Source organism: Ambystoma mexicanum, chromosome 2q (genome assembly GCF_040938575.1).
Source record: "Ambystoma mexicanum isolate Mex_15411 chromosome 2q, UKY_AmexF1_1, whole genome shotgun sequence".
Taxonomy (NCBI): domain Eukaryota; kingdom Metazoa; phylum Chordata; class Amphibia; order Caudata; family Ambystomatidae; genus Ambystoma; species Ambystoma mexicanum.
The window spans coordinates 191,991,272-192,015,340 of record NC_090924.1 but is presented as its reverse complement, the minus strand read 5'-3'; the positions used below and the strand labels follow the sequence as shown (position 1 = coordinate 192,015,340).

At 48.0% G+C, this 24,069-nt stretch overlaps 1 protein-coding gene across 2 annotated transcripts in view; it reads left to right on the top strand.

Annotated features, from left to right (window-relative positions):
* The window catches only part of LOC138569274 (multidrug resistance-associated protein 1-like), a 1,459,677-nt gene that overhangs the window by 1,328,236 nt on the left and 107,372 nt on the right, over positions 1-24,069 (top strand). For both annotated transcript variants that reach the window (XM_069647112.1, XM_069647111.1), the window contains one exon: positions 2,071-2,265. In XM_069647112.1, the coding sequence (XP_069503213.1) occupies positions 2,071-2,265 (195 nt within the window). The remainder of the gene's footprint in view (positions 1-2,070; positions 2,266-24,069) is intronic.

Here is a 24,069-nt window from a genome sequence, read left to right as displayed (position 1 = left end):
GTCACAGAGAAATACATTTTTGGACTGAGGGCATTTTTCTTTGGACTTGTGATGACAAACAATCACTCTTATTTAGTTTGGTTAGGCAGGGATCACCCCTGTAGCAATAGGGAAAGTTAGGCATTTTTCTTATTATTTAAATAAAATACTTAAAATGTCCAATGTGTGTTCGACTCCTTCATCTGACTCCCCACGGTGCACAGATGGTTTAATGAGAAACAGTGAGAGTGGTGACCATTCCTTTAATGAATAGCTTAGCTTAGTAAACATGAGTAGCTCCTACAGAGCCTGCGTAAAGAGTCTTCCAGACCTGGTACCCCTAGCGTCTCCAATTACGTTCTACGGTTAACGCATAAATTGAAGCTTCTTTGGGATTGGTGAATGATCTATGAAACAAACATTTTGACAGATTCTTCAGTTGACAAGAGCAAGAGAAACTTCTCTATTCAGATCAAAAATCAAGCTCCACCTGTGGTATTTAGTACATTTCCTTGTCTTAGTTATTGAGTTAATCAATTTTGACGCAGCTTTCTCTGCAGCTTGGGCCATCAACTGAATAACTAGATGGAACACTAGCAAGCACGGCCCCCCAGCTGACCTTTTATTTAGAGCATTTGTTTTAGCTTGAAAATTCAACTAGAATTATAAACATTCACCTTTTTTACTATTGCTGTCAAAACATTCAATAGTCCAGCACTGTACAGAAATGAAATGAAATGAAAGGAAAAGATATTTTATTAATATCGCGCTCGTACACAAGTGTTTCAGAGCGTGACCAGGCAAAAGGGGAGGGGAACAAGGGAGAACAAAAAAAGAAAACCCTGATCTTACTAGGCCCAGTGACATCTAAGCAAGTGCATGGAAAAGGGAAAAGGGTAAAGTGCATGGAAAGAGGGAGTGGAAAGTGCAGAGCAGAGGAGATAAAACGGAATAAATATTTAAATAAATAAATAAATAGATAAATAAATAAGCACGATTAGACACAGAGGTGTTTAAGCCATGCGCAGCTTGATGACCACCCCATCAGGAATTGACTTTCAATTCCACGTTGCCCGATTATCTTTGCTTTCTAGCATCCTCTTATTGGAATGTAATCTTTTTGAATACTCTGGTTGAGTATTGAAAAATTAATGAAATGGCGCAAGGTTTGGTAGCCGCAGGACATGTATGATGAGAAAGCACTTGGTGTGCCACGCACACCTCTCATTTGTTTTCTTTGGAATGCAAATGCAAGTTTAGGCCTTGGCTTGCCATGTCATCGGGATCAAAAGGAGGCTTCTTTTTTCTATTCACTCAGCTTGTAATAGTGGGCGACACTTGAGTGAGATAAGTTTGCGTTTTTTCAGAGCATATGGGAGCTGCTGCTACGTCTGGAGCTGTAGCATTGACATGAATTCAAATCTGTTGCTTAATTACCACACTTGCCCTAGTTCTTCCACCCTTGTCCTCTTAGCGCAGTAAAGATTAAGGATTCTGTTCAAGGAATTGTTTTGTGAGTAGCTAGCTGATAAAGTACAAGGCGCACTGTGTCTGTGTTCTACTACCAGTTGCGCTGCCATCTGTACTTTAAACGATGCGGCCATCTATTACCACAAACATCCTAAGCATTTTATAGATGCACGGCTGTAAGGGTATGCAGTGTTTTTAGTGCTGAAAACAAACTTTGTTGGGTAAATGATCTTTTTTGTCAGCCACTTCCAACACTTTCCTCATGTATTCTAGGACCGGAGTTTGTTTATATAACTGCACCAGTTCCAAAATATGTTGGGAATGGTGGTTAGTGGGTGAAAACAAATATCGTTTAACCAATGATGTTTGTTTTCAGCTGGATGGCTGGAGGGATATATAATACTACATGTTGGCTATTTCAAATTGTATTTCAAGATTTTTTGTGTTCAGGTAGGCCTTAGGGAGTGGGCTGAAAGATTACCAAAAGACATAGATTCTGGGTTTTTTGGTTTCCTGAAATTGATGCATTATTTTACACCTTAGTTTCATGGAGATTATTTGGTGTTCCTTAATGCAATGTATTTTTCCAGATTTGATGGATTGTCCATTATTTTATTCCAGTGTCGGTCAGCGGCAGTTGGTGTGCCTGGCTCGAGCTCTTCTACGAAAAAGCAAAATCCTTGTTCTCGATGAAGCCACAGCCGCAGTGGATCTAGAAACCGATGCCCTTATTCAAACGACTATCCGAGCACAGTTTGAGGGCTGTACTGTTTTAACGATAGCACATCGGCTGAATACAATCATGGATTACACAAGGCAAGCTTTAGTCCTCCTATTTTGTCTTGCATGCAAAAGTGCAACTTAATTTCTGACTATTTCTTTATTTGTTATTTAAAGCAGATGGACCCTCATTCCGAGATTGGAGGTAGTCATGGCGCTATTTGCGCCATGACTGCCTCCAATAACAGGTCCGGCAGCGGTCTGGTTCAATGGGGACTTACCGGTGTAGTCCGACCTTTGCGGGACCGTTAAGTCCCCATTGAAAAAGCCATTCCCCATTCCCATTTGAGCCCACATAGGGCTCAATGGGAATGGGGAAGGCGCTAATAACGGTACCGCAAATTGCGGTACCTTTATTACCTCTGAAGTCCCTTAACGGTCCCGTCCATAACGCCTGGTCAGACCAGGCGTTAAAGGAGGGACCCGCTAAGGGACCTCGTAGTAGCGCGGTAAGGGATTACCGGCACCGGTCTCCTTATCGGTGCCCTGTATCCCTTACCGCCCTACTCGGAATGAGGCCCACGGACTTAATTTGTTTATGCCAATTCCCAATCAGCCAATGGGTTGCAACTATGACCGGGTGTACGGTGTACGCTTCATGCTAACTCCAACAATGTTTTGATCCTTTGCATGCTGTGGACAGTGCATAGGCCGCTCATTGCTAAGATTGTGAGGTGACATGTCCAAATATGGGATTGTTTCTACAGATGTTCTTAGTCACACATGGAGGCACCTTCACAACCAATGCTGAGAAGCCCACTACATTGAAGAAACACAGCTGAGTTCTTTGATGTGAGTCTGTATGGAGAAAAGTGTCAGCTGTAGGAGCTGAGGGCTGTGGTAGTGGGATTCTGTGGACTACACGGTTGGATCTCAGGCCCTTCACTTTCTGGCTTAAATCACAATAGGAAGTGAAATATTTTCCCTGAAAAAAGATAGTGTGGCTGTGGGCTAGGATAACAGAGGCAAGCCGAAGCACATTGTGTATATTTCATCAGAGAAGTGGGGCACTCGCTCATGAATGGTAAGGTGAGTTAACAATGGTGGCTTCTGCTGGTGCATCTTAAGAATTAGAGGATATATGGGGACCATGTGTTTGTAGATGTTGTTCCCTCTTGTGCAGCTGTGAATGAGGCAAGAAAGTGATTTTCTGGAAGAGAAAATATTGCTGAGGGGAATACCTGGGACAACTGGAAGTTGCTATCCACAAGGAAGAATACACGGGGCTCCCAGACAAAGAAACATTTAGTTGAAATGCCATTGCATTTTTACGAAAAGAGAAATGCGATTGGGATTGACCTCGTGCTGGCCTTCTGTGAAAGATGAACGCCCAGAGCTCTGCTGTAGCTGTCTGTTTAAATTGCAATCGAAAAGTAGAGAATACACAAGAGCGTTCTGCAACAGTTCTTCCTTCCTTAAAGATGGTGATTTTTAAGTGCAATGCACTTATAACCTGTTAAAAATCCACCAAATTGCACAGCTACCTTGCACCAGAAGCTGGAGTCTGTGACTTTTCCCCACCACTGGCATTGTTTGTCATAAGTCACGCTTTTGCCTTTATTTCTCCCAAAACATATAAAAAGCATGTGAACTCTTTTACTGATGTCTCTCACTGACAAAGTTGACCTCACCGTCATGCTGATTTTCCTTGCAACATTATTCTGCATTTTTACTTTCAAATATTTAAGCTGAAAAGCATGGCTCCCAACCTTTTTTGTCAGCATGGTGGGTGAAAACCCCCGATTTTCTTTTTGGCGGGTGAGAGGCCCATAGAAGTGAATGGGCGTATGAAGGACTTGGCGGGTGGTTCATCTGCTTTCAAGGCGGGTGACACCCGCCAAAAGCGGGTGAGTTGAGAGCTATGGAAAAGTGGGTGTTGGTTATTGAGAATTTGCACTCCCTGAGCCTCAATTGTGAGATGGCATCCCTCAAGTAAGTGTGGTGGTGCGCAGACTTTAAGTACCAGGCAAGTGTTCTTAGGTTTGAGGAACCAGAAGGAACCCTTATGACTGTAGAGTGTCCTCCAGTGTGTCTTAGTTAGAGCTATACGAATGTAAGCAGTGAGATATAATACAGCTAAAAGGCAAGAGATAAAGCAGACAGAGCACTTAGATTTGTTTGGTGGCCCTTCATTCATTAATAAGATTAACTGTAGCTGTCTGCTTAATAAATGTTGCACTCTCTCTTCATGGTGTCTTATAATAGCCTGGCCAGTTCAGCGTGAGCGTTTAGTGAGAACTCAAATGCAGTCAGAATCCCTTGACAAAGACCTGCAGGAAGGATATGCGTGAGGGTGGCTAGTTAATTTTACTGTAACCATTGTCACACACCAAGTCCTACCTGTTGTCTCTAGTTTCCATTGTAGGTAACAGAGAGGTTCCCAAATCCTTTTTCTATTCACTCTCCATTCTTGCAGAGGTCAAAGAGGTTCCTGAAGCCTTCTGCCTCTCTAATGTTGCTATTTGTTTTCAGAGGGGTTAATAAGCCCTTCCTTTCCCTAAAGTGTGTTATTGTTTCACAGGGGATCCTGAATCCTCCTTCTTTTTTCTATGAAGTCTGTTGCAGGTTTCAGGACCATGTTTTTCATCTAATGCCCACACCTCCACAGTTTACAACACCCGTAAAGGACCATCTCAGTCCACCAGTGACTTCCTGAGTTATCTGGCTGGCTGATAGTGTTCATTCCTCCTCCTCCTTCTCCCACTAGCCCCTGATGTTATACCACCTTCTCCTTCTCCTTCTCCTTCCCATTCTCATGCACCTCCTGGTGTTCCTACTTCCACCACTCTCCTGAGCCAACCACCTCCTGAGGTTACTCCCTTTTTCTCTTTTCCTCTAATCACCTCTGGATGTTATACAACCTCCTGCTCCTCTTTCTCTACAATGAGCTCCTGTTGTTATACCACCCCTTCTTTCTTTTTCTCTCCACCTCCTGATGTTATCACCTGCACTCCCTCCTGATTCAACCACCTCTTGATGTTACCACCTCATTCTCTCTCTAACCTCCTTTTCGTCTATCTCGCCAACCTAATCCGTATATGGTTTATCTTGACACTCTACTCTCAGTTCCTCTCACCAGCTCTGTCTCCAAACTTACAAAAAACTGAACTGAGCATACAGGTTTTTATAGGACAGTGTTCCATTAACCTGGACCTGGTTCTTTGTGAGGATGTGCACATGAATCCGCAGATGTGAGAAGGCTAGTCTGTGACTTGCCCTCACAGTTTCACCCACACTCATTCTGGCCGTAGGTACAGACTAAGGGCCTCATTACAACTCAGGCTTTAAGGGTTAACGCCACCGTCAACCCTTAACACCTGATTCCGATTTTAACGCCTGCTTTTAGCAGGTGTTAAAATCCATGGCGCTAACCCGCCATGGTGCTAATTACGCCGCCGTAATTTACGGCGGCGTAATTAGCGCCTTCCACACTCCCATTATGCCCTATGGGGCAAAAATGGGAATGGGGAAGGGAAAATGGGAAATGGGGATTTACCGCCCCACTCACCTTGGAATGGGGCGGTAAATCCACCATCCACCATGGTGTAAACGTAGTTTACACCATGGTGGTAAAGTTGGTGCAACTAGCACCAAGGTCGTAATGACCTTGTAAGTCTTTATTTTGGCCTGTGAGCCATTTTGAAATGAACTCCCCTTCGAATGGATTGTGTCCTCCAACGTATTCCACATCTTTGACATGTAATGTCCACAGCTGTGTACTTCGGAAACTTTTTCGGCAGAGGGCGTCCTGCGTCGATGGCGTTGAGTCGATGTCCATCGAAGGCCTCCGTTGAGGGCGACGTCACTGGATGTTATAAATAGGACGAACGGCGCCCGTAGCCTCAGTTCCGTTTTTTCCGCAAACGTGTTTGCTTCAGAAACTCAGCGCGCCTCGTGTATTCCTTGTGAATATGTCTTCTTCTTCAACCCCTCCGACTCGATGGTCTGGCTTCAAGACTTGCCAGGACTGCAAGTCGAAAATGACGATTACTGACCCGCATCGCATTTGTTTGTGGTGCTTGGGCGAGAGCCACAACACTGACGACTGTTCGAAATGCCAGTCGCTGACTGCTAAGGCCTTGCAGGAGCATAAGGGGAAGCTTCAGGTAGGTAACGGTTCTAAACCCAGTAAGTCCCGTAAATCGACGTCCAAGGGGATGTCTGCCAACAATTCGAGGGGTGACTCTCTGCTTCGGGAGGAGTCCCAGGGTTCTCGGTCCCGGAGTGGTTCCCGCCATTCGTCGTCCTCGTCTTGGCATTCTAGGAAGCGCCATCACCGGTCGCCTTCCGCGTCCTCCTCAGAGGATGGAGCCACAAGGAAAGTGGCTTGCCCGACAAAGTCCTCGACTCCGGAGGAATGGGCTGCCTTTTGAGAGCAGATGTTAGCGATTTTTCAATCGCAGGGCACAGTTCCATCCACACCTTCTGATTGAAGCTGGCAAGGAACGGTCTTTTACCGTGGCTCGCACACCTTCAGACTCGGGTCCTCGATGCAATGCTCATTTGGAACCTTCAAGGTCCCATTCGGACAAGACTTAGGACAGTCGTAAGAGACGTGCTTCCCGTCTCGGTCCTTGTCTCCAGCGAGACTGCAGAAACCGGGTAAGGGCTCAAGGTCGGTGCCGTGTCCGTCGGATACCGACGTCAAAGCTTTGCATTCTTTCCAGCCCTAGATGCCATTGTCAACGTCGATGCCGAAGCCTCCGATGCCCTCAACACCTTTGGGGCTTTTTGTCCTAAATTTACCGTTGTAGATTCCTGATACTGTGAATCCTCCAAGGAAGGCTCCTTATAAGTCTGTGAGGCCTGTGGTGGACTCCAGACCCTCATCTGTCCCAAAGCAGGGCTTTTCCCTCCCTCTGGATGACATATATGAGGAGGAGGAAAGGTCAGACTTTGATATGGACCCTGTTGAGCCTGATGTGGCTCCTGTCATTTCTGGAGACAGTCAATTGGATGAGTTGAGGCAAACTCTTCATGATGCTAGTGGTTTGGACACTTCTCCAGAAGTGGAATTTGGCAGACCTGAGCCTGGGGCTCATGCTGAGTCGTCTAACAGGAGGCTCATGGCTAGGGTCACGGAGTATCTGGGCTGGTCCAGTCCTCCTGAAGTATTTTGTGCAAGATGATCTGACTGATATTTTAGATCAAGGTCCGTCCTCTGACCCGGTTTTACCTTTTCACCTGACATTACAGGAATTTCTTCCGGCTGTTTACAAATCGTTAACCAAAAAATACCGCTCTTCTGGTAGCGACCCCAGTTACCTTTCGTCTCACCCCACTCCCGAGAGTTTGGTGGTTCAGGTGGCTATGGCCACCTCGATGCAGGCGGCGTACCCTACCATCCCTCCTGATAGGGACGACAAACGCTTTGACGGTTGGGCACGCAAGGTGTTTTCTGCGGGGGGAATGGCGTTGAAGTCTGCCAACTCCACTTGTGCCTTGGCAAGGTTTTCACACACTCTGTGGAATTGTGTTTCTCTAGCGGCTGAGCATATTCCCAAAAGGGAAGAAAGGGATGGGTTCCTTGCTCTCGTGCAAGATGGCAAGGATGCCATGTGTGAATCCCTTCAGTCGGGTTTGGACACGGCCGACAGTATTAGCTGGTCCATGGCTGCGAGCACCGTTATACACAGATTTGCATGGTTGCGGAAGTCGGGTTTTGCTCCGGATGTGCAAACCCGTCTTCTGAACATGCCCTTTGATGTCACACATTTGTTTGGCAGCAAGGCTGACGAGAGCATTGAGAGGTTGCAGACCTCAAAAGCTGCTGCTAAATCTTTGAATGCAGCTGTGTGTCAACCTCTGCCTTTTCGTCCTAGAGGACAGCAGTGGAGGGGAGGTTCTTTTCGTTACTACTCTTCCTTTGGTAGAACGAGAGGGGCCGCCAGTCAAAGGGGTCAGCGTAAAAGTACCCATGGTGGTCGGAGAAATGGAGTTACCAAAGCCGCTCAGGCAGCTGCCTCTTTGCCTTCAGGCGTTGCCGCAGCTGCTCCAAAACAGTCATGAGGCCATCTCCCATGGTTCGTCGGTTGGGGGCAGACTGTCTCAGCATCTCGAAGAGTGGCGAGCCATTACTTTGGATGCGTGGGTGCTGGATACAATCGCCTACGGCTACTGCCTTCCCTTCCTAAAGCGGCCTCACGACAATCCACCGGGAATCTCTCTTTGAAGCTTCCGGATCCGCTCCTTGTGCAGGACATCTTGACCCTGCTAGAGAAAGGTGCTATAGAATTGGTGCCTGTAGCGGAGAGGAACAAGGGATGGTATTCCCCTTATTTTTGATCCCAAAGAAGGACAGGGGATTGAGACCCATCCTGGATTTGCGTTGGTTGAACAAACTTCTCTGGAAGGACAAGTTCAAGATGGTCACTCTTTCTCAAGTCCTCCAGGCCCTTCAACTTCAGGATTGGTTGGTGTCTCTGGACCTACAGGATGCTAACGTTCATGTGCCGATTCATCCCAAGCACAGAAAGTACCTAAGGTTTATGGCTGGCGACTCGCACTTTGTTTCAGGTCCTGCCATTCCGCCCGAGGGTCTTCACCAAGCTAATGGTGGTAGTGGCACTGTATCTCAGGCGAGGGGGGATTCACGTCTACCCCTACATGGACGACTGGCTGATCTGTGTGAGTTCTCCCGAGCAAGCATGGATCAGCTCAGTCTCACCTGCCGCTCCCTCCGCTTCTTCCACAATTTCAAGAAGTCACATCTGACACATTCCCAACAGCTCCAGTACATCGGGGCTGTGTTGGACACGTCTTTGGAGAAGTGCTCACCTCCCAAGGTAAGGGCTCATCACATTGTGCAGATGGTGGACAAGTTTCAACATGCCCAGAGTCTCTCGGCTTTCAAATTCTTAAGGTTGCTCTGCCATATGGCTTCCTGCATTTTTCTGGTGCCAGAGGCCAGACTGAGGATGAGATCCCTGCAACGGGTCCTCAAGATGCAGTGGTGGCAGTTCTCAGGCAAGATGTCGGATCCCGTTCAGATTCCACTCTCGGTCTCCCAGGATCTTCTGTGGTGGGGCAACAAAGGGAACCTGATGAAGGGGGAGCCGTTTCGGCAACCTTGGCCGAGGTGACTGTAGTGATCGATGCTTCCCTCACAGGATGGGGCACTCATGCAGACGACTTGACCGCCAGCGGTCGTTGGTCGTCGTCGGAGGCCAGACTCTGCACCAACCTGTTATAGCTGATGGCCAGCAGACTGGCTCTGAAGGCTTTTCTGCCATCTGTGCGGGGGAACAGTGTCCTGATCATGATGGACAACACAGTGGCCATGCATTACCTCATCAACAAAGGGGGCTAGGGTCACTCCTGTTGTGCAGAGAGGCAATGCAGCTCTGGTACTGGGCCATCCAGCAGGAAATTTTGCTCTTGGCAGTTCATCTGGCCGAAGACAAAAATGCGGCGGCGGATGCTCTGAGCAGGCAAAGCACGATCTCTCACGAGTGGGAGTTGGCTCAGGAAGTCCTTCTGGAGATCTTCGCCCTTTGGGGAACCCCACAAGTGGATCTCTTCGCCACCAGTACCAACTGGAAGTGCGAGAGGTTCTGCTCAAGGGAATTTCCTACGAGAGGAGCCTTAGGAGGCGCATTCGTAGTGGATTGGTCATTCCCACTACTGTACGCGTTTCCTCCAGTCCCCGTCATTCCTCAAGTGTTACAGAGGCTGCACGGTTTCGGATCCCAAATGATCTTCATTGCTCCGGATTGGGCCAGGGGAGCGTGATACCCAGACCTTCTAGAAATGTCCATCTGCCCTCCATGCCGTCTTCCCTACTAAGAGGATCTGCTCTCGCGAGACAGGGTTCAGGTTCTCCATCCAGAGGTCAGGACTCTCAATCTTCACGCTTGGTATCTAAAAGGTTGAGCTATAAGGATTGGGACCTCCCGGATGATGTGATGGAGGTGTTGCTTTTGGCCAGAAGGCCAGCGACAAAATCCCTGTACCGTTGCCGTACTGGTGCAGAGGACAAAATGTTGATCCTTTTCAATGTTCCATTCCCATAGTTTTGTCTTTTTTACTTTCTTTGGCCCACAGGGGCCTTCAAGTAGGTACCATTAAAGGTTACCTGGTGGCGCTGTCTATATTTAAGCGCTCGTCTGAAGAATGCTCTTACTTTAAGATTCCTTTGATTTCTCAATTTCTGACTAATGTGTTCCCGCCGTCCCCTTTCCAGGTGCAAGTTTGGGATTTGAATTTGGTTTTGAAATTTCTTATGGGTGCTCCGTTTGAACCTTTGCACTCTTGTCCTTTGATATTATTGTCCTTCAAGACAGTGTTCTTGGTTGCGGTTACTTCCGCTCGCAGAGTGAGTGAATTGCAGACCCTTTCATCTAAGCCACCCTTTACTGTGTTCCACAAGGACAGGGTTGTACCTATGGTACGTCCTTCTTTTCTACGTAAGGTAGTTTCTGAATTTAATTTGAGCCAGAAAGTGGTTCTTCCTTCTTTCTATCCTCCTCCTCATCCTGGTAAGGAAGAGGAGCTTCTCCATAGGTAGGGTCCTAGGACGTTTCTGAGCTTTTATATTTCTAGGATTTCCAGGGTCAGAGTAGACGATCAACTCTTTGTGGGATATGCTGGACAACGATTGGGCCAGGCTGTTACTAAACAGACATTGTCCAGGTGGATTCTCCTCACTATTACTGAATGTTACCGATTGGCGGCTAAGGACCCTCCTGAAGGGTTGCAAGCTCATTCCACTAGGGGCGTGGCTATTTCCACAGCCCTACAACGGGGAGTTCCTATTAGGAATATTTGTGATGCAGCCACATGGGCTTCTATCCACACCTTTGTTAAACATTATTCCCTGGATACGATCCATGGTCGAGATATGGCCTTTGGTAAGGCGGTTCTTTATTCTTTATTTGGGTATTATTTTCCCTCCTCCATTTTCTGGTACTGCTTTCGGAGTCTGTCAAAGATGTTGAATACGTTGGAGGACACAATCCATTCGAAGAACAAGTTACTTACCAACTGGTAACGTTCTTTCGATTGGATGGTCCTCCAACGTATTCCACATCGCCCTCCCAGCCTGCCCCTCTGGAGGATTTCCTATGCGATTGCAGCTTACGTTTCCGCAAGGCTATGTGCAGTCTAGCTGGTATTGGATTGGTGCAACACGTTATGGAGGAAAAAACATAAACTGAGGCTATGGGCACGTGCGTCCTATTTATAACATCCGGTGACGTCGCCCTCAACTGAGGCCTTCGAGGGACATCGATCCAACGCCATCGACACAGGACGCCCTCTGCCGAAAAAGTTTCTGGAATACACAGCTGTAGGCATTACATGTCCAAGATGTGGAATACGTTGGAGGAACATCCAATCGAAAGAACGTTAATAGTTGGTAAGTAACTTGTTCTTCTCTGACTTCTATAGCGCATTGTCTGGGAGAAGGGCATGACACCCCTGCTTCCCCAGCATGTGACCTTGATAGGGAAAAATGCTACACTTTCTTCTCCAAGCTCCCTGAATGTGAAGAAAGGGCTTGTCCTCTGTATTTTCCTCTACGAGTTCATATATCCCAAAAAGGAAGACTCGGCTTGGAGATAATCGTCTCAAATTCCCCCGAAAATGTTCATATCACCGTAAAAATGATCTGTAGTGATTTTTATATTCATCTTGATTATGAGGATTCTATATTAAATAAAGATATTGTAGACTTTTCTCAAAATGTTGGGTTTTAAGCAACTTATATCAGGCCCTATTTCATTCTATGGAATTTTTTTTAGACTTCTGGGGGATTTTATTATAGAACTGGAGAACTCAATTTCCACTCTGGTTTTATGGCGTGGCCCTGTTTTATTTATAGTTTCCTGTTCCATATTTGAGATTCATAAAGGGAGTCCTCCATTAGTGAATCTTATTAGTGTTCTAGTTGTGAACGCAAACATCATTCTATAACACATGCAGACTTTGAAACACTATGGCCCTCATTACGACCCTGGCGGAAAGTGACTGACCGGACCGCCACAGCGTAAATAGCGTTTCCGCCATTGCACGAAGGAGCAAAGTGCGGCCCATTCCGACCCATCGGGCACGAGCACCACGGCATGGCGGAAGTGCAAAGTCCGCGATGGCGGAAATGACCCCAAAACGGCCCACACCGCCGCCGTACGGCGCCCTAGGTGCAATACCGCCACCCATCACAGCGGACACCGCAGTGTGCGCCTACCGGAAAGTACGGTGACCGGAAATATACGGAAACGGAAGTAAAAACATGGGCCCGGAACGGGAAACATCCCGCCGTACACCTATAAAACCACTAAAACCACACAACCACTAAAATCACTACCCTGAAACACACCCCAACCCGTCATCCACCCTAGCGAAACCAAGAAAAATGGGAAAAGTAGCGAAGAAAGCGTGCGACCGCAAGCGGCAGGTCCACTTCTCCCGTGAGGAACTCACCGTGCTAACAGAGACCCTCCAGGAGAATGCTGCCGTCGTCTTCTGCACGCAAATGACCAGGACGGCACTTGCAAACAAGAAGGCCATATGGGCTCTGGTGGCACAGCGGGTAAGTGCGGTGGGGACCGCACCCCACAGCAATGCCGCAAGCGATGGGACGACCTGCGGATACGCGTCCGCAGCATACTCTCTGCCAACCGCAACATTGCCACAGCCACCGGGGGAGGTCCTGAATCACCCATCAAGTTGACCCCCTGGGAAGAAATCTGTGCCTCCACCATCGGAATGGAGAGCATAGAGGGAGTCGGAGGGATGGAGAAAGGAGTGCAGACATCCGAAGATTCAGGTAGGTGGGCCAAATAAAACAATGCCAAATCCACAAAGTCCATCCATGTGAAGTACCATGCGTCCACATAGTGCAACAGAAACACATGTCCAGGAGAACGTCCACACACATCGGCCTGATAGCGCACGTTAAAACCCACAATAAATACATAAATAATTAAAAACCCCTAAAACACGCACTACACGTGCAGCAGGCACACCCTAACTGCAGGCTGCCAAACAACTGCACCCTCACTCCACACACAAATGAAAGCACCTCCAAGGCCCCGACCCAAATCACCCTCAGGTACCACCCCAATGCATGTGATACAATGCCATTCCAATTCCCACAGACCCATCAATAACCCTCGCCCTCCTTTACTCCACCACAGGGTCCGATCCAAACGACGAGCTTCAGGACACCCCTACCAGCACACCTGCAAAGAGGGCCAAGACCAACGGCCAAAGACCCTCCACCTCAGCTGCACGCATCAAGACACGGCAGCAGCACAAATCAGGTGGCAGCACAGAGGAGGGAACATCAACAGGCACCCCAGCAGCCAGCATGCCCACAACACCACCACCACAGGTCCCCCCAACGGATGCCACAGAAGGCACTGCCTCTGGTGGCAGCAGCACCATAGGTGACACCCCATTGATGGCAGCATGCTCCGACACAGAAGACGGGGATGTCGAAGTCAGATCCATCCATGACCTATCCCAATCCCCCTGTCTGTCCCATCCCGTACAACATGAGGATACCACGCAGGGGCACCCACAAGACGACGACTGGCCATCCCCCACAAGCCCTGTGGCAAGGCAACATAAGGACAACAGCCCCTCTGTGACACCCCCGCAAATGGCCATGGCCCAGCAGAGGCAACAGTCCCTCGACCAGTTAATCGTGCAACAGCAGCAACTGGCCACGCTCCTCAAGGACCATGCCGATGAATGTGGGGGCACTAAGGCAGACATAGAAACATCAACTGAGACACTTAGGGCAGAAATGGAGAGAGGTACAGAGACACTAAGGGCACAAATGGAGAGTAGCACCGAGAGCCTGAGAGTCCAAATGGAGAGTAGCACCGAGAGCCTGAGAGTCCAAATGGAGAGAAGCACCGAGAGCCTGAGAGTCCAAATGGAGAGAAGCACCGAGAGCCTGAGGGGGGAACTGCATGCGACGTCCAAGGACGTATGTGCCGAACTTGCCGCAGTGCGCCGTGTGCTCACTGAGCTCTCGCAAACCCTTAGGGACATGCATAGACGTGAGCAGGCAGAGACATCATCCGTTGCAAGTTCCGTCCAGGGCAGCCCCCAACGTAGATCTGGGAGGAACCTGCGCTCCACAGGCAGGGGTGCCCCTGATACCCGCAGAGGGGGCTTGCAATAGCGACTGTCCACTGACAATGAGCATCTTTGGACACTGGTGTTCGGGGGGGAGGTAGGAGGGTGGAGGGGGTGTGTTGGGCTCACTTGGGTGGCGGGTCGATAGGGTGTACAACATGAAATCACATATGCCATAAACAGTGCACGTTCAACCAATGAGATGTGTGGACATTGATCTTTGTGTACTAGGCCATCATAGGCGTGCAGTCCATATTGTGCATGTCCCAGACACACACAGTGCCACGAGTCCCGTGTCCATGTATCAGCCACCAGGCGTGAGTGCTAGAAGCATACATCAATGAGATGCTGACGAATGTCACGGCCCTCCGGTGCCTCGCAGACTCCATGAGGTGCTGCCACATCCCCACCCTCATCATGACCATCATCAGGTGCTTGCAGTTCTGCGTCAGGGGGCATGGGCACATTTCTACGTACGCACATGTTGTGGAGCATGACACATGCCATCACCATCTTTGCAACCTTCTCATGGCGGTACAGGAGTGCCCCGCCAGACCTGCTGAGGCAGCGGAAACGACTCTTCAGTAGGCCGAATGCCTGTTCAATGACTACACGGGTACGTGAGTGGGCATGGTTGTAGTCCTCCTCATGCTGGTCCCGTGGGTTCCGGACTGGTGTGAGGAGCCATCTCTTCAGTGGATATCCAGCATCACCTGTATGTGGACGAGAAACGTATGATGTGGAATGCCATTGCTACGTACGCACACCCCCCCCCCCTTCCTGCCAGGTCATTGCCGATTCACATACCCCACATTATCATGCATGTAATGAGACTCACCGAGTAGCCAGGATCTGTTCCCTGCGTGTCGCTCCATGTAGCGTGGTATTGTAGAGTTCCTCAAGACCATAGAATCATGGGTTGATCCAGGGAATCTGGCACAACAATGTGTAATGATCCTGTTGGAGTCACACACCATTTGTACATTCAGGGAATGAAATTGTTTTCGGTTGCGGTACTGGGCCTCCATGGCATGTGGGACGACCAATTCCATATGGGTGCAGTCGATGGCACCAATGCAACCCGGTATGCCGGCAAGTGCATGGAATCCCACTTTTGTGTTGGTAATTTCCTGCTCCGAGCGTGGTAGAGAGATGTAGTCGTCTGCGTGCTGCAGGAGGGCATCGAGCACTTGCAATAGTGTCCGTGAGAACAGTGGCTGAGAAATGCCATGCAACTGTCCGACTGTGTGCTGGTAGGTGCCTGTGGCCAGGAAGTGGAGTACAGACACCACCTTCAGTAGGGGTGGGATGGCGGTTGGGCTATCTATCATGCTGACAAGGTCAGCCTGTGTCATGTCCACAATGGCGGTTATGGTGTCCCGGTCCAAACGGTAGAGGGTGTGGATCTGCTCATCAGTGATGAGGTTGAACGGATGTGCTCGGAGGCGTGGGATTGCGGGCTGCCTGCGTGGTGGTAGTGGCTGTGCTGGCGGCCCTTGCTGGCCCTGCCTTGGCCTCCTCCTGCGTCTCCTCCGTGCGGCCGGTTGTAGTTGGTGTTCGTCTTCTTCTTGGAGTTGGAGTACTTGCAGTGCTATCAGGTCCCCCAGGGCCAACATCGCGAGTCCTGCCGGTAGCATTTCGGTGTGGTTGTGGGAGGAGACTGGCTGTGCAATTCATGTGTTTTCAGGCTGTATGGCCTCCACCTGTGGTGATTAATTCCACCTGTGCAAACTGCTCTCCCCTTTGGCCGAGCACGTCCCGCGCACTACGCTGCAATTCGGGGAATGGCATCTTGCTATTGCAATCATGTATTTGTACCCGATGGCCGTGTAAGATTGGTTGATATGTTCATTCTGCTGTGGTTCCATTGTTTCACATACTATCTGCAGTCGCGAACAGACTTGTGAAGGGTCAGTGGAACGTAGTACTCGAGTAACGGTGGGCCCTCATGCATCATTGTACCGAGTTGCAACGACGGGCGGGGCGTCCCATTTGTGGGTGAAGGCAGTTGCCATTTTCACACACAGCCGCACTCGATGGAATAATTAGTGATTTCAAACGGCCACAGATGCGTCTTCGACGTGATGTTGCAAATGAGGAATTCGAAGGGCGGCGCTTTCGGTTTTCAGCTAGCGGCGAGGAAATGCCCACAGGTCTGACTGCAAATATAACGTTCTATTGTTTAATGTCCTTGAGACAGGGGCCATGGCGAGGATGCAATGATTGATATGAATAGTTTGGGATGCGCAATAGCGACGTGGGCGATGAGGCCGGACGTTCCCAAATACATGTTACTTCACTACACTGGAATTACGGGCTGGGGCACTGTGGATTTTGCAGGCTGCATAACGCACAGACTCAATGGATATTTCTAATGTTATGTGAGTAAATATTCAGGCGTTTTAATCCCGGGATGAGGGAATGATGAATGGATGCATGGGCAGGTGATTTGATACAGAGTTTGCCATGTACAGGGCTTCTTGGGATCTATCCGCCTCCCCTACGCTATGTGATGCAGGGCTGCCATAGTGGGACCATCGTCTATCTGGCCTTGTTGAGCCCTCCCTGTCTCGACGCGCCCTCAGACACTTGTGTCCATGCACGTAAACATTCCCATCTGATGGATTCTGTTTTGACAGACGCATGCACAGGTACACTCGTTTGTGATGGTGTTTGCACCTCGATATAGATGGTTATGAGTCGCAAGTGGTTTTGGGGTGGTGATGATCCTTTGGAGTGGGCTAGCATGCATATGGCTGTGGATTTAGTGTGATCATTGAAGTGAGTTGTTCGAATGTAGTTCTGATGGCCATTCTGTTCTTTTTCTTTTCTTTTGGTTGACAGGTATCTCCTCCCCTTTTGCCACTGCCATCTGTATGCCACTCCTGCAGATGGGTTTTACTCCCGACACCTGCTGCTTCGTGTTAATCAGTGGAGCAGCATTACGATCTTATGGGACGATCGCCAATGGCCCACATGCCCTTACGCAGTACTGGTGGCTCGGAGCAACATTTCGGCCTTTCAGCTGGACTAGTGCCTCCCCATTGGGACGGCCCTGCGGTTCTGTGCGCTTCCATGTTGCCTTTTCGTACGTGAATGTGGCTCTGTGTACCATGAGGGAACAGGGCGTCACACAAGTAGTGGCTGGTCATTTCTTGCGGATGCAGCCCACAATGGTGAAAAGTGTTTTGGAGTTCATGGCCTGATGGCTGTATGGGCTTGGTGATTTTGATGTGCATTAAATTTCTATTCTGATTTGGCCCGTGTAGCGTTCTTCTTTGCAAGTGATGTGGCATATGCCTATTTGGGGGGCGATGTATTGTGAGGAGATCTGCATTGGGTTCCAGCTTCGGAGTTTAGTTGCGTGGTACTGTACTGGGCGCGTTTGCCTACGAAGCCCGTGAGGTCAGGGATGGGGGCTGCCAATATGACAGTTTGGATGTTGTCATGCTCAGGGGCGGGGGATTGGGTTTTGTGTAACAGATGCCGGTCAGCCAGGTGGACTGGTGGAATGATGTGATTCTCGGAATATTGCTGGTCACAGGTGCCTGTGTTTGCGTGCGTTTCTTGGTGGGGGACTGTGGTCATGTCCATTGGGATGGCTTCTGTATTCGTGCCATCTGTGCCCTGCAGCTCCCATTGGCCCCTGTTGTGTTTCTTTTGTTCGTTGGCATGCATGGGTGACTTGTTCATTTCAATGGTTGCATTGTGACTTCATTGCACCTACGGGGAGTTGTACTTTGTGGCCAGGGAGCGGTGTACAGGCACTCAGTGGGGCCGTTTACGGTTGATTCGCGATGCCGTACTTCTCACCATGGCGGAATGGTACATTCCGCCATGCTTGATGGCGTTAGGTACATGTCCGCTAGGGTCGGAATTGGCGTACCCTTGCGCCATGGTGGTGTTTGCGGTTTGGCATGGCGCGCGCGCGCGTGCTTGGTGCAGTTAGCGTTGGCGTTCACTACGGTGTCGCTAATGGCTTCGTACTTTGCGGTGACGGGTCATAGTCGCACCGAGCGCTATTCGATGGCGGTATTGCATTTCCGCCATCGTTTTCCGATTTCCGCAAGGGTCGTAATGAGGGCCTATGTGTGTATTTAGCTTGGAGTGATATATCACAGTGCCCATATGAGCTGTTAAAAGTTTTTAATAATAACATATTTGTTGTCCTTTATCAGTTGGTTCTGTTGGTAAAAAGGTCTGTCGAGCCTGTGGCATACTAAATACCTACTAGCTGAAGCCTGAGGGACTGGGCCTCATTACGAGTTTGGAGGTAGCCATGCCGTTTTTAGCGGCATGGCTAGCCCCAAACTCGGGTCCGGGTCCTGCAAAATGGGAATTACCGGTCCATTCCGACCTTTGTGGGACCGGTAATTCCCATTCGCGGAACCGGTCCCGGTACGTCCCCATTCCCATTTGAGCCCCCATAGGGCTCTATGGGAATGGGGAGGATGCTAACAACGGACCTGGTAATGACAGGTCCGTTGTTAGCATCCTGTTCTGCTAGCGGGTGCTGCTCTGTACGTCTGGTCTGGCCAGGCGTACAGAGCGGGACCCACTGCAGTACTCGTAATGTGGCGGCCCAGTATGAACGTTGCCAGTCCCTTACCGGCACCGTTCATACCGTGGCCGCCACAGTCGTAATGAGGCCGACTGACTTTGAAAGAAAGACAATGCGTAGGCACAGTTGTAGAGCCTCACAATCTCCTAAAACGAAGGAATTGTGTAGAAATCTCCCGTTAAATTAGAAAATCTAATAGAGAAAAGCTATTTTGCAGCCCCTTTTCTCTAATTTACACAGCTCATTCTAAATCAGTTGCCCCTTTCAAGATAGATTATATATTGGCTGTGGTGTGTGTGTAGTCTTATAAAGTAGCTCCTTCTCAGTCATTTTGTGAAGGCCTAGCAACTTTTTTCCTGACAAAAATATGTTCTCTACAATGTTGTATTGCTACTAAACCCAGTATATATTCATCTTATATTTCATCCGCAGTTACGACCCTCTGAAGGTTTGCTCATTTCGAGTTCTTATCTAGCGATAATGTTGGTAAGATGGGGAGAACTTCACAATCGTCGTCCTCTTTGATGGATCCTTTTCCCGCCTGGTTTTTGAAAGACCATATCTCAGCTGTATCCAAGGATCTATCTCTTACTATTAATGCCTCTTTACCTGCCCTTTCTATGAAAAATCTTATGGGGGTGGATAAGGGAGAGTTGATGACATGCGCCTGGTGAGGTATTTGAAGCCACCTAACCTAAGGTGAAACAGGGTTACAATCAAAAGAAAGACCAGACCTCTCCATAGTAGTTGCTGTAATAGAGCAGTCAGGCTCAAGTGGAAGGCGTGAGGAAGACTAGTAGTGAAGTAGAGTTAATCCCCACTGTTAACACCAAAGAATAGACTACAATGGTATGCTGGAAAGTGTACACTTCAAAATAAATCCACACATACAATCTAATCTATTTTAGGTTTAATTCGTACCCTGGGTTTAACATATCAAATAATAATAACGCAGTGTATGCATAAAACAGTAATGGTCAACAAAGACCTAACCGACTTCTAACGTGCCTATGTTGTCTACTACCTGCTGGTATACACAATACAAAGCTAGGGGGTGGGAGGAAAAAGGGAACCCTAACACATTAGCATTAACATAGTCAAATTGAAGACCAAAATGCCAGACACAGAAAACAATCATATGAATTCTTAAACCTCTAGTACACAATAACACACATGACACAAATGTAGCCCAAACACTAAATACAGCACTGAGAGGCAGAAGAAGGTTTTAATACTTTAGAACCCAAGCCCTAAGGCAACCAAAAGCCAGGATACAATTAGACTACTAGGACCAGACCTGTAAGGTCACATTAGACTCCTATAAAGTCAAACAACCAACTGCATCCCCTCAGAGGTATTCTTCCTTTCCTCACCTTCCCCCAGAAGTTCACTGTCTCTAGAGCTCTGGTTCTCTCTAGGCTGGACTCTGCAGCAGCCTCTTTCTAAATCTACCTGCTTCTACTCTCCACCTTCTGCAACTAATCCAAAACAGGACTGCAAGACTTGTCCTTCGCCTCAAGCCCAGGGATTGTATCTCTCCAGCACTGACATCTCTGCATTGGCTCCTAGTGGTGGCAAGTATTAAGTTCAAGACCCTCTGCATTGTCCTCAAGGCCTTCTGGGGCCAGGGTCCTCAATACCTCCAACTCTCTCTTCATAAATACCTTCCTACTCGAGCTCTTCGCTCCTCCACCTCCAACTCCCTCAGGGTCAGTCGCTTCTCCAAGCCACAAGTTGGTGGTATTTCTCTTTCTTCAGCTGGGGCCTCCCTCGGGAACAGCCTCCCTGCCTCTCTGAAACTTGAAGAGAACCATCTCTGGTTCCGGAAGCACCTCAAGACCTTCCTCTTTGCTTCTGCCTCTCCCCTGCTGATTTCCTGTCTGATACTGCACTGGTCACCTGGCTACCCTCTGATTTTGGGCCCATGTCCCTGCCCGCCCAGTTGGACACCCGCACTGCCTCCCAGCAACCCTTGCACTTGGGTCTGTTTCTGTAACCCCTCAGTACCTCTACCTGCACTTTTGGACACCTGCTGTCTGCACTTACCCTTGCACCTGCCACCTGCTGGCTACACTTCTTGGTATTGTTTTCATCCCATGTACAGCACTGCCCCATTCCCCTGGCACTTTTCCCCTGCCCCTCCCCTGCACTTGCGCGATCTCAATTTCACTTGGACTAGTAAGATTGTTGTCTCTGTCCTCCCTCTGTTCCCCCTTCCTTGCCTCGTCGTACCTTGAAACACTTGTGTATAGGCGTGTTACAAATAACATATCATAAAAACAACGATACACATGTAACTACAAGTATAACATAGTAGCAAGGCATTTCCCTAGACAGAAGTGTAATGTAAGACTTTAAAAATGCATTAAAAGTCAGTGCACACTACGGCAATCAGGTAAAAATTGCCATTTACAGGTACGTATCGGTTTAGTCACTTTAAACAAGTTTTAGGTTGATGTAAAAGATCCCCATAGAAATAAAGCAGACAAAGCCCCTCATTAGGAGTTTGCCGGTACACCTGCGTGATACTGTCAAACTCCCCTTATCGTATCCGCCGCCCGATATCCCGGTATTACCAGGATATTACAGACGGCAGTGTGCCAGTAAGTTCCCATTCCCATGGAGTCCCATAGGACTCCATGGGATGTGATTGCTGCAATTACGGCACTGGTATTACCAGTGCCGGTAATTGCAGCGATTATTTGCTGGTATTTGTTGAACTCCCGGAAGGTCAGGCCTGCCAGTAGTTCACTGCCCCTACCGGCAAACTTGTGTTTTACTGGTCTGGGATAAATGCCGGTGCTGGAATTACTGCCATTTTAACCGGCATTTATTCCATACCTGCAAAACTATAATGAGCCTCAATCCTCATTTTGATCATAAATTGGATGCAGATGATCACTTACGAGCACACTTTTGATTGATTGCACGAATCAGTGTTCATTCTGGACGGAACACCGGGAGGACCTAAGCTTCTGGGTCATTTTACACTCAATCGTAAAGCCAATCTTAAAAGCCTCCCACCATGATCATGGACGACAGAAGGCATTTACTTGAATCCCAAAGGATTCTGCTTGTTTTTTTGTAGGTGCAAAAAAAGGTGAAAGTCCATCTGGTTTGCAGCCTCTCAGACTGCACTAAAATCAGTGCGTTCAGAGATGCAGGTACATTTTCTGCACTGAGTAGCTGGGAGAGGCAGATGCAGACTTTCCCCTTTGCTTTCCAGTTACGTGCGGAAAAGACCCAAATGTCACACGGGTCGTAATTTACTGATGAAAAACAAGTTTTTTCCAGTAAATTATGGTCGATGGTCACCAAAATGAGCAAAAAAACAAGGGGGTTCTTGGGAGTCTCTCTGCCAGACATTAGTCCTGGTTACAAGAGCCTTACCCAGATTATTTAGCTCGCTATCTTTCACAGGGTAGAAATATCCCAAATATATCAGTCTTTGTCCTGCCCAGGGGCAGTCCAGCACCGAAATGCTAGGCAATTCTCCTCTGAACAAGAGTACCAACAGCAACCCCAGACAGGTGTTTCAGTCTGGTTGTACCTCAGCAGTAGGGTGGAGCTGTGCCTCTCTAAGAATAGTGAACAAGGGGTCCACGACTGGATTCCCCTAGTAATTTAGGGCGAGACCCGAAGTTACTTAAATATGCAAAATAACAAGGGGGGTATGAGCATTCTGTTGGTTTATGGGAGCAGTGAACTAGCAAAGGCGCTGTACCCAATTTCGTTCCCATCACCCTATATTTTCAAGATTGTATATTGCAGGTTGTGATCCAGTTGAAGGCCCTGGTTGAAGCATTGAATACATGGTGGATCCATTCAACATGCAAGGCAACATTAGTTGCCCAAAACAATCAATTGATAGCAGACAATATTTTTAACTTAGTATTGAATTTGGTGTTAAGCACCAAAAAGATATTTCCGCCAATGAACAGGCTGGATTCCATGAAGAAGACAGCGCGGTAGTTCTGGTTTCCAACTATATGTATTCATGATGAAATTTGAGTGATGAAAAATGAGCCACTTTTCTTATCTTTGTTAATGTGCAAGTGAATTTGGTACAATGAACCGCAATCTTCTGTGTCAGGCTCTGACCGATGAAGGTTAACATAAATCAACAACTTACACAAGGACACTTCACCAAAATGCCAGATGTCATGGTAGCGAAAGTTATTCCACCTACCTGATAAATTCATGGGGAGTGACATCACATGATTTTTGACCCTCGCAACATCACAGGAACTGATGCATTTCAACCTTTGGCCCTTGTGACATCACAGGAAGTAACATCACAAGTAAAAAGAACTACGATAAGTGTAGGATTATAAAAATAATAATGTATGAAAGCGTGCATAAGGCTGTTTTAGTTTTCAACCATATATTGACTACGGTGTTGCCCCAATATGTAATCGATGCAGTCATGATATGACACAGCAACACCCAACAGAAGCATCATACGCTGGAAGCACTGCTTTCTTAATCCGGTACTGCTTCATATGGCCAGATACGTCCATCTTAGATATGTTAATGCCTCACTTGCCAGGTAAAGCCATAATATGCTAAATACTAGCTCACTTGCCAGGCACTGCTGTAATAAGCTAAGCACAACCTTGTATACCCGAATAGTGCTATCTAATAGGGGGATTACGCCTCATGCGGTGCATAGCCATCATTATATGCAAGCTATAGCCTTGCAAGATCAAATGCTGTGATCCTTGTGCAGCCTGAAATGCCCAAGTACTGCCATTTTATGACAGATAAAGCCTGAAATGCTAGAAACATGATTAAGCTTGTTTAAAAAAATAATACAAACTAAACAATCGCTTTTGATGATCTCAGTTTGAGAAGCTATGGAAAATGAGGCTGTGAGGTAAAGTGATTTGCCCACAATCACACATATTGGCCAAGTGGAGATGCTGGGATTTGCGCTTGTATCACTGCATCCAGTTTACCCAGTCAACCACATCTCCTACCCTCCTATCTTTATTTTACACCAACTTACTAGGATTTCTGCATTGTTGTTCCTTGAGCAAAAGCAGTTGTCTGATAAAAGCGAATATGCATTGCACCAAACTACATTCTAAATCAATCAGAAAATAAAATTAAATATTTACTGAAACCTTTTTGAGTAAAAACAAGTGATTATTTTGATGAGATGCAGGAAGAAAACAATACTAGCGGCAATC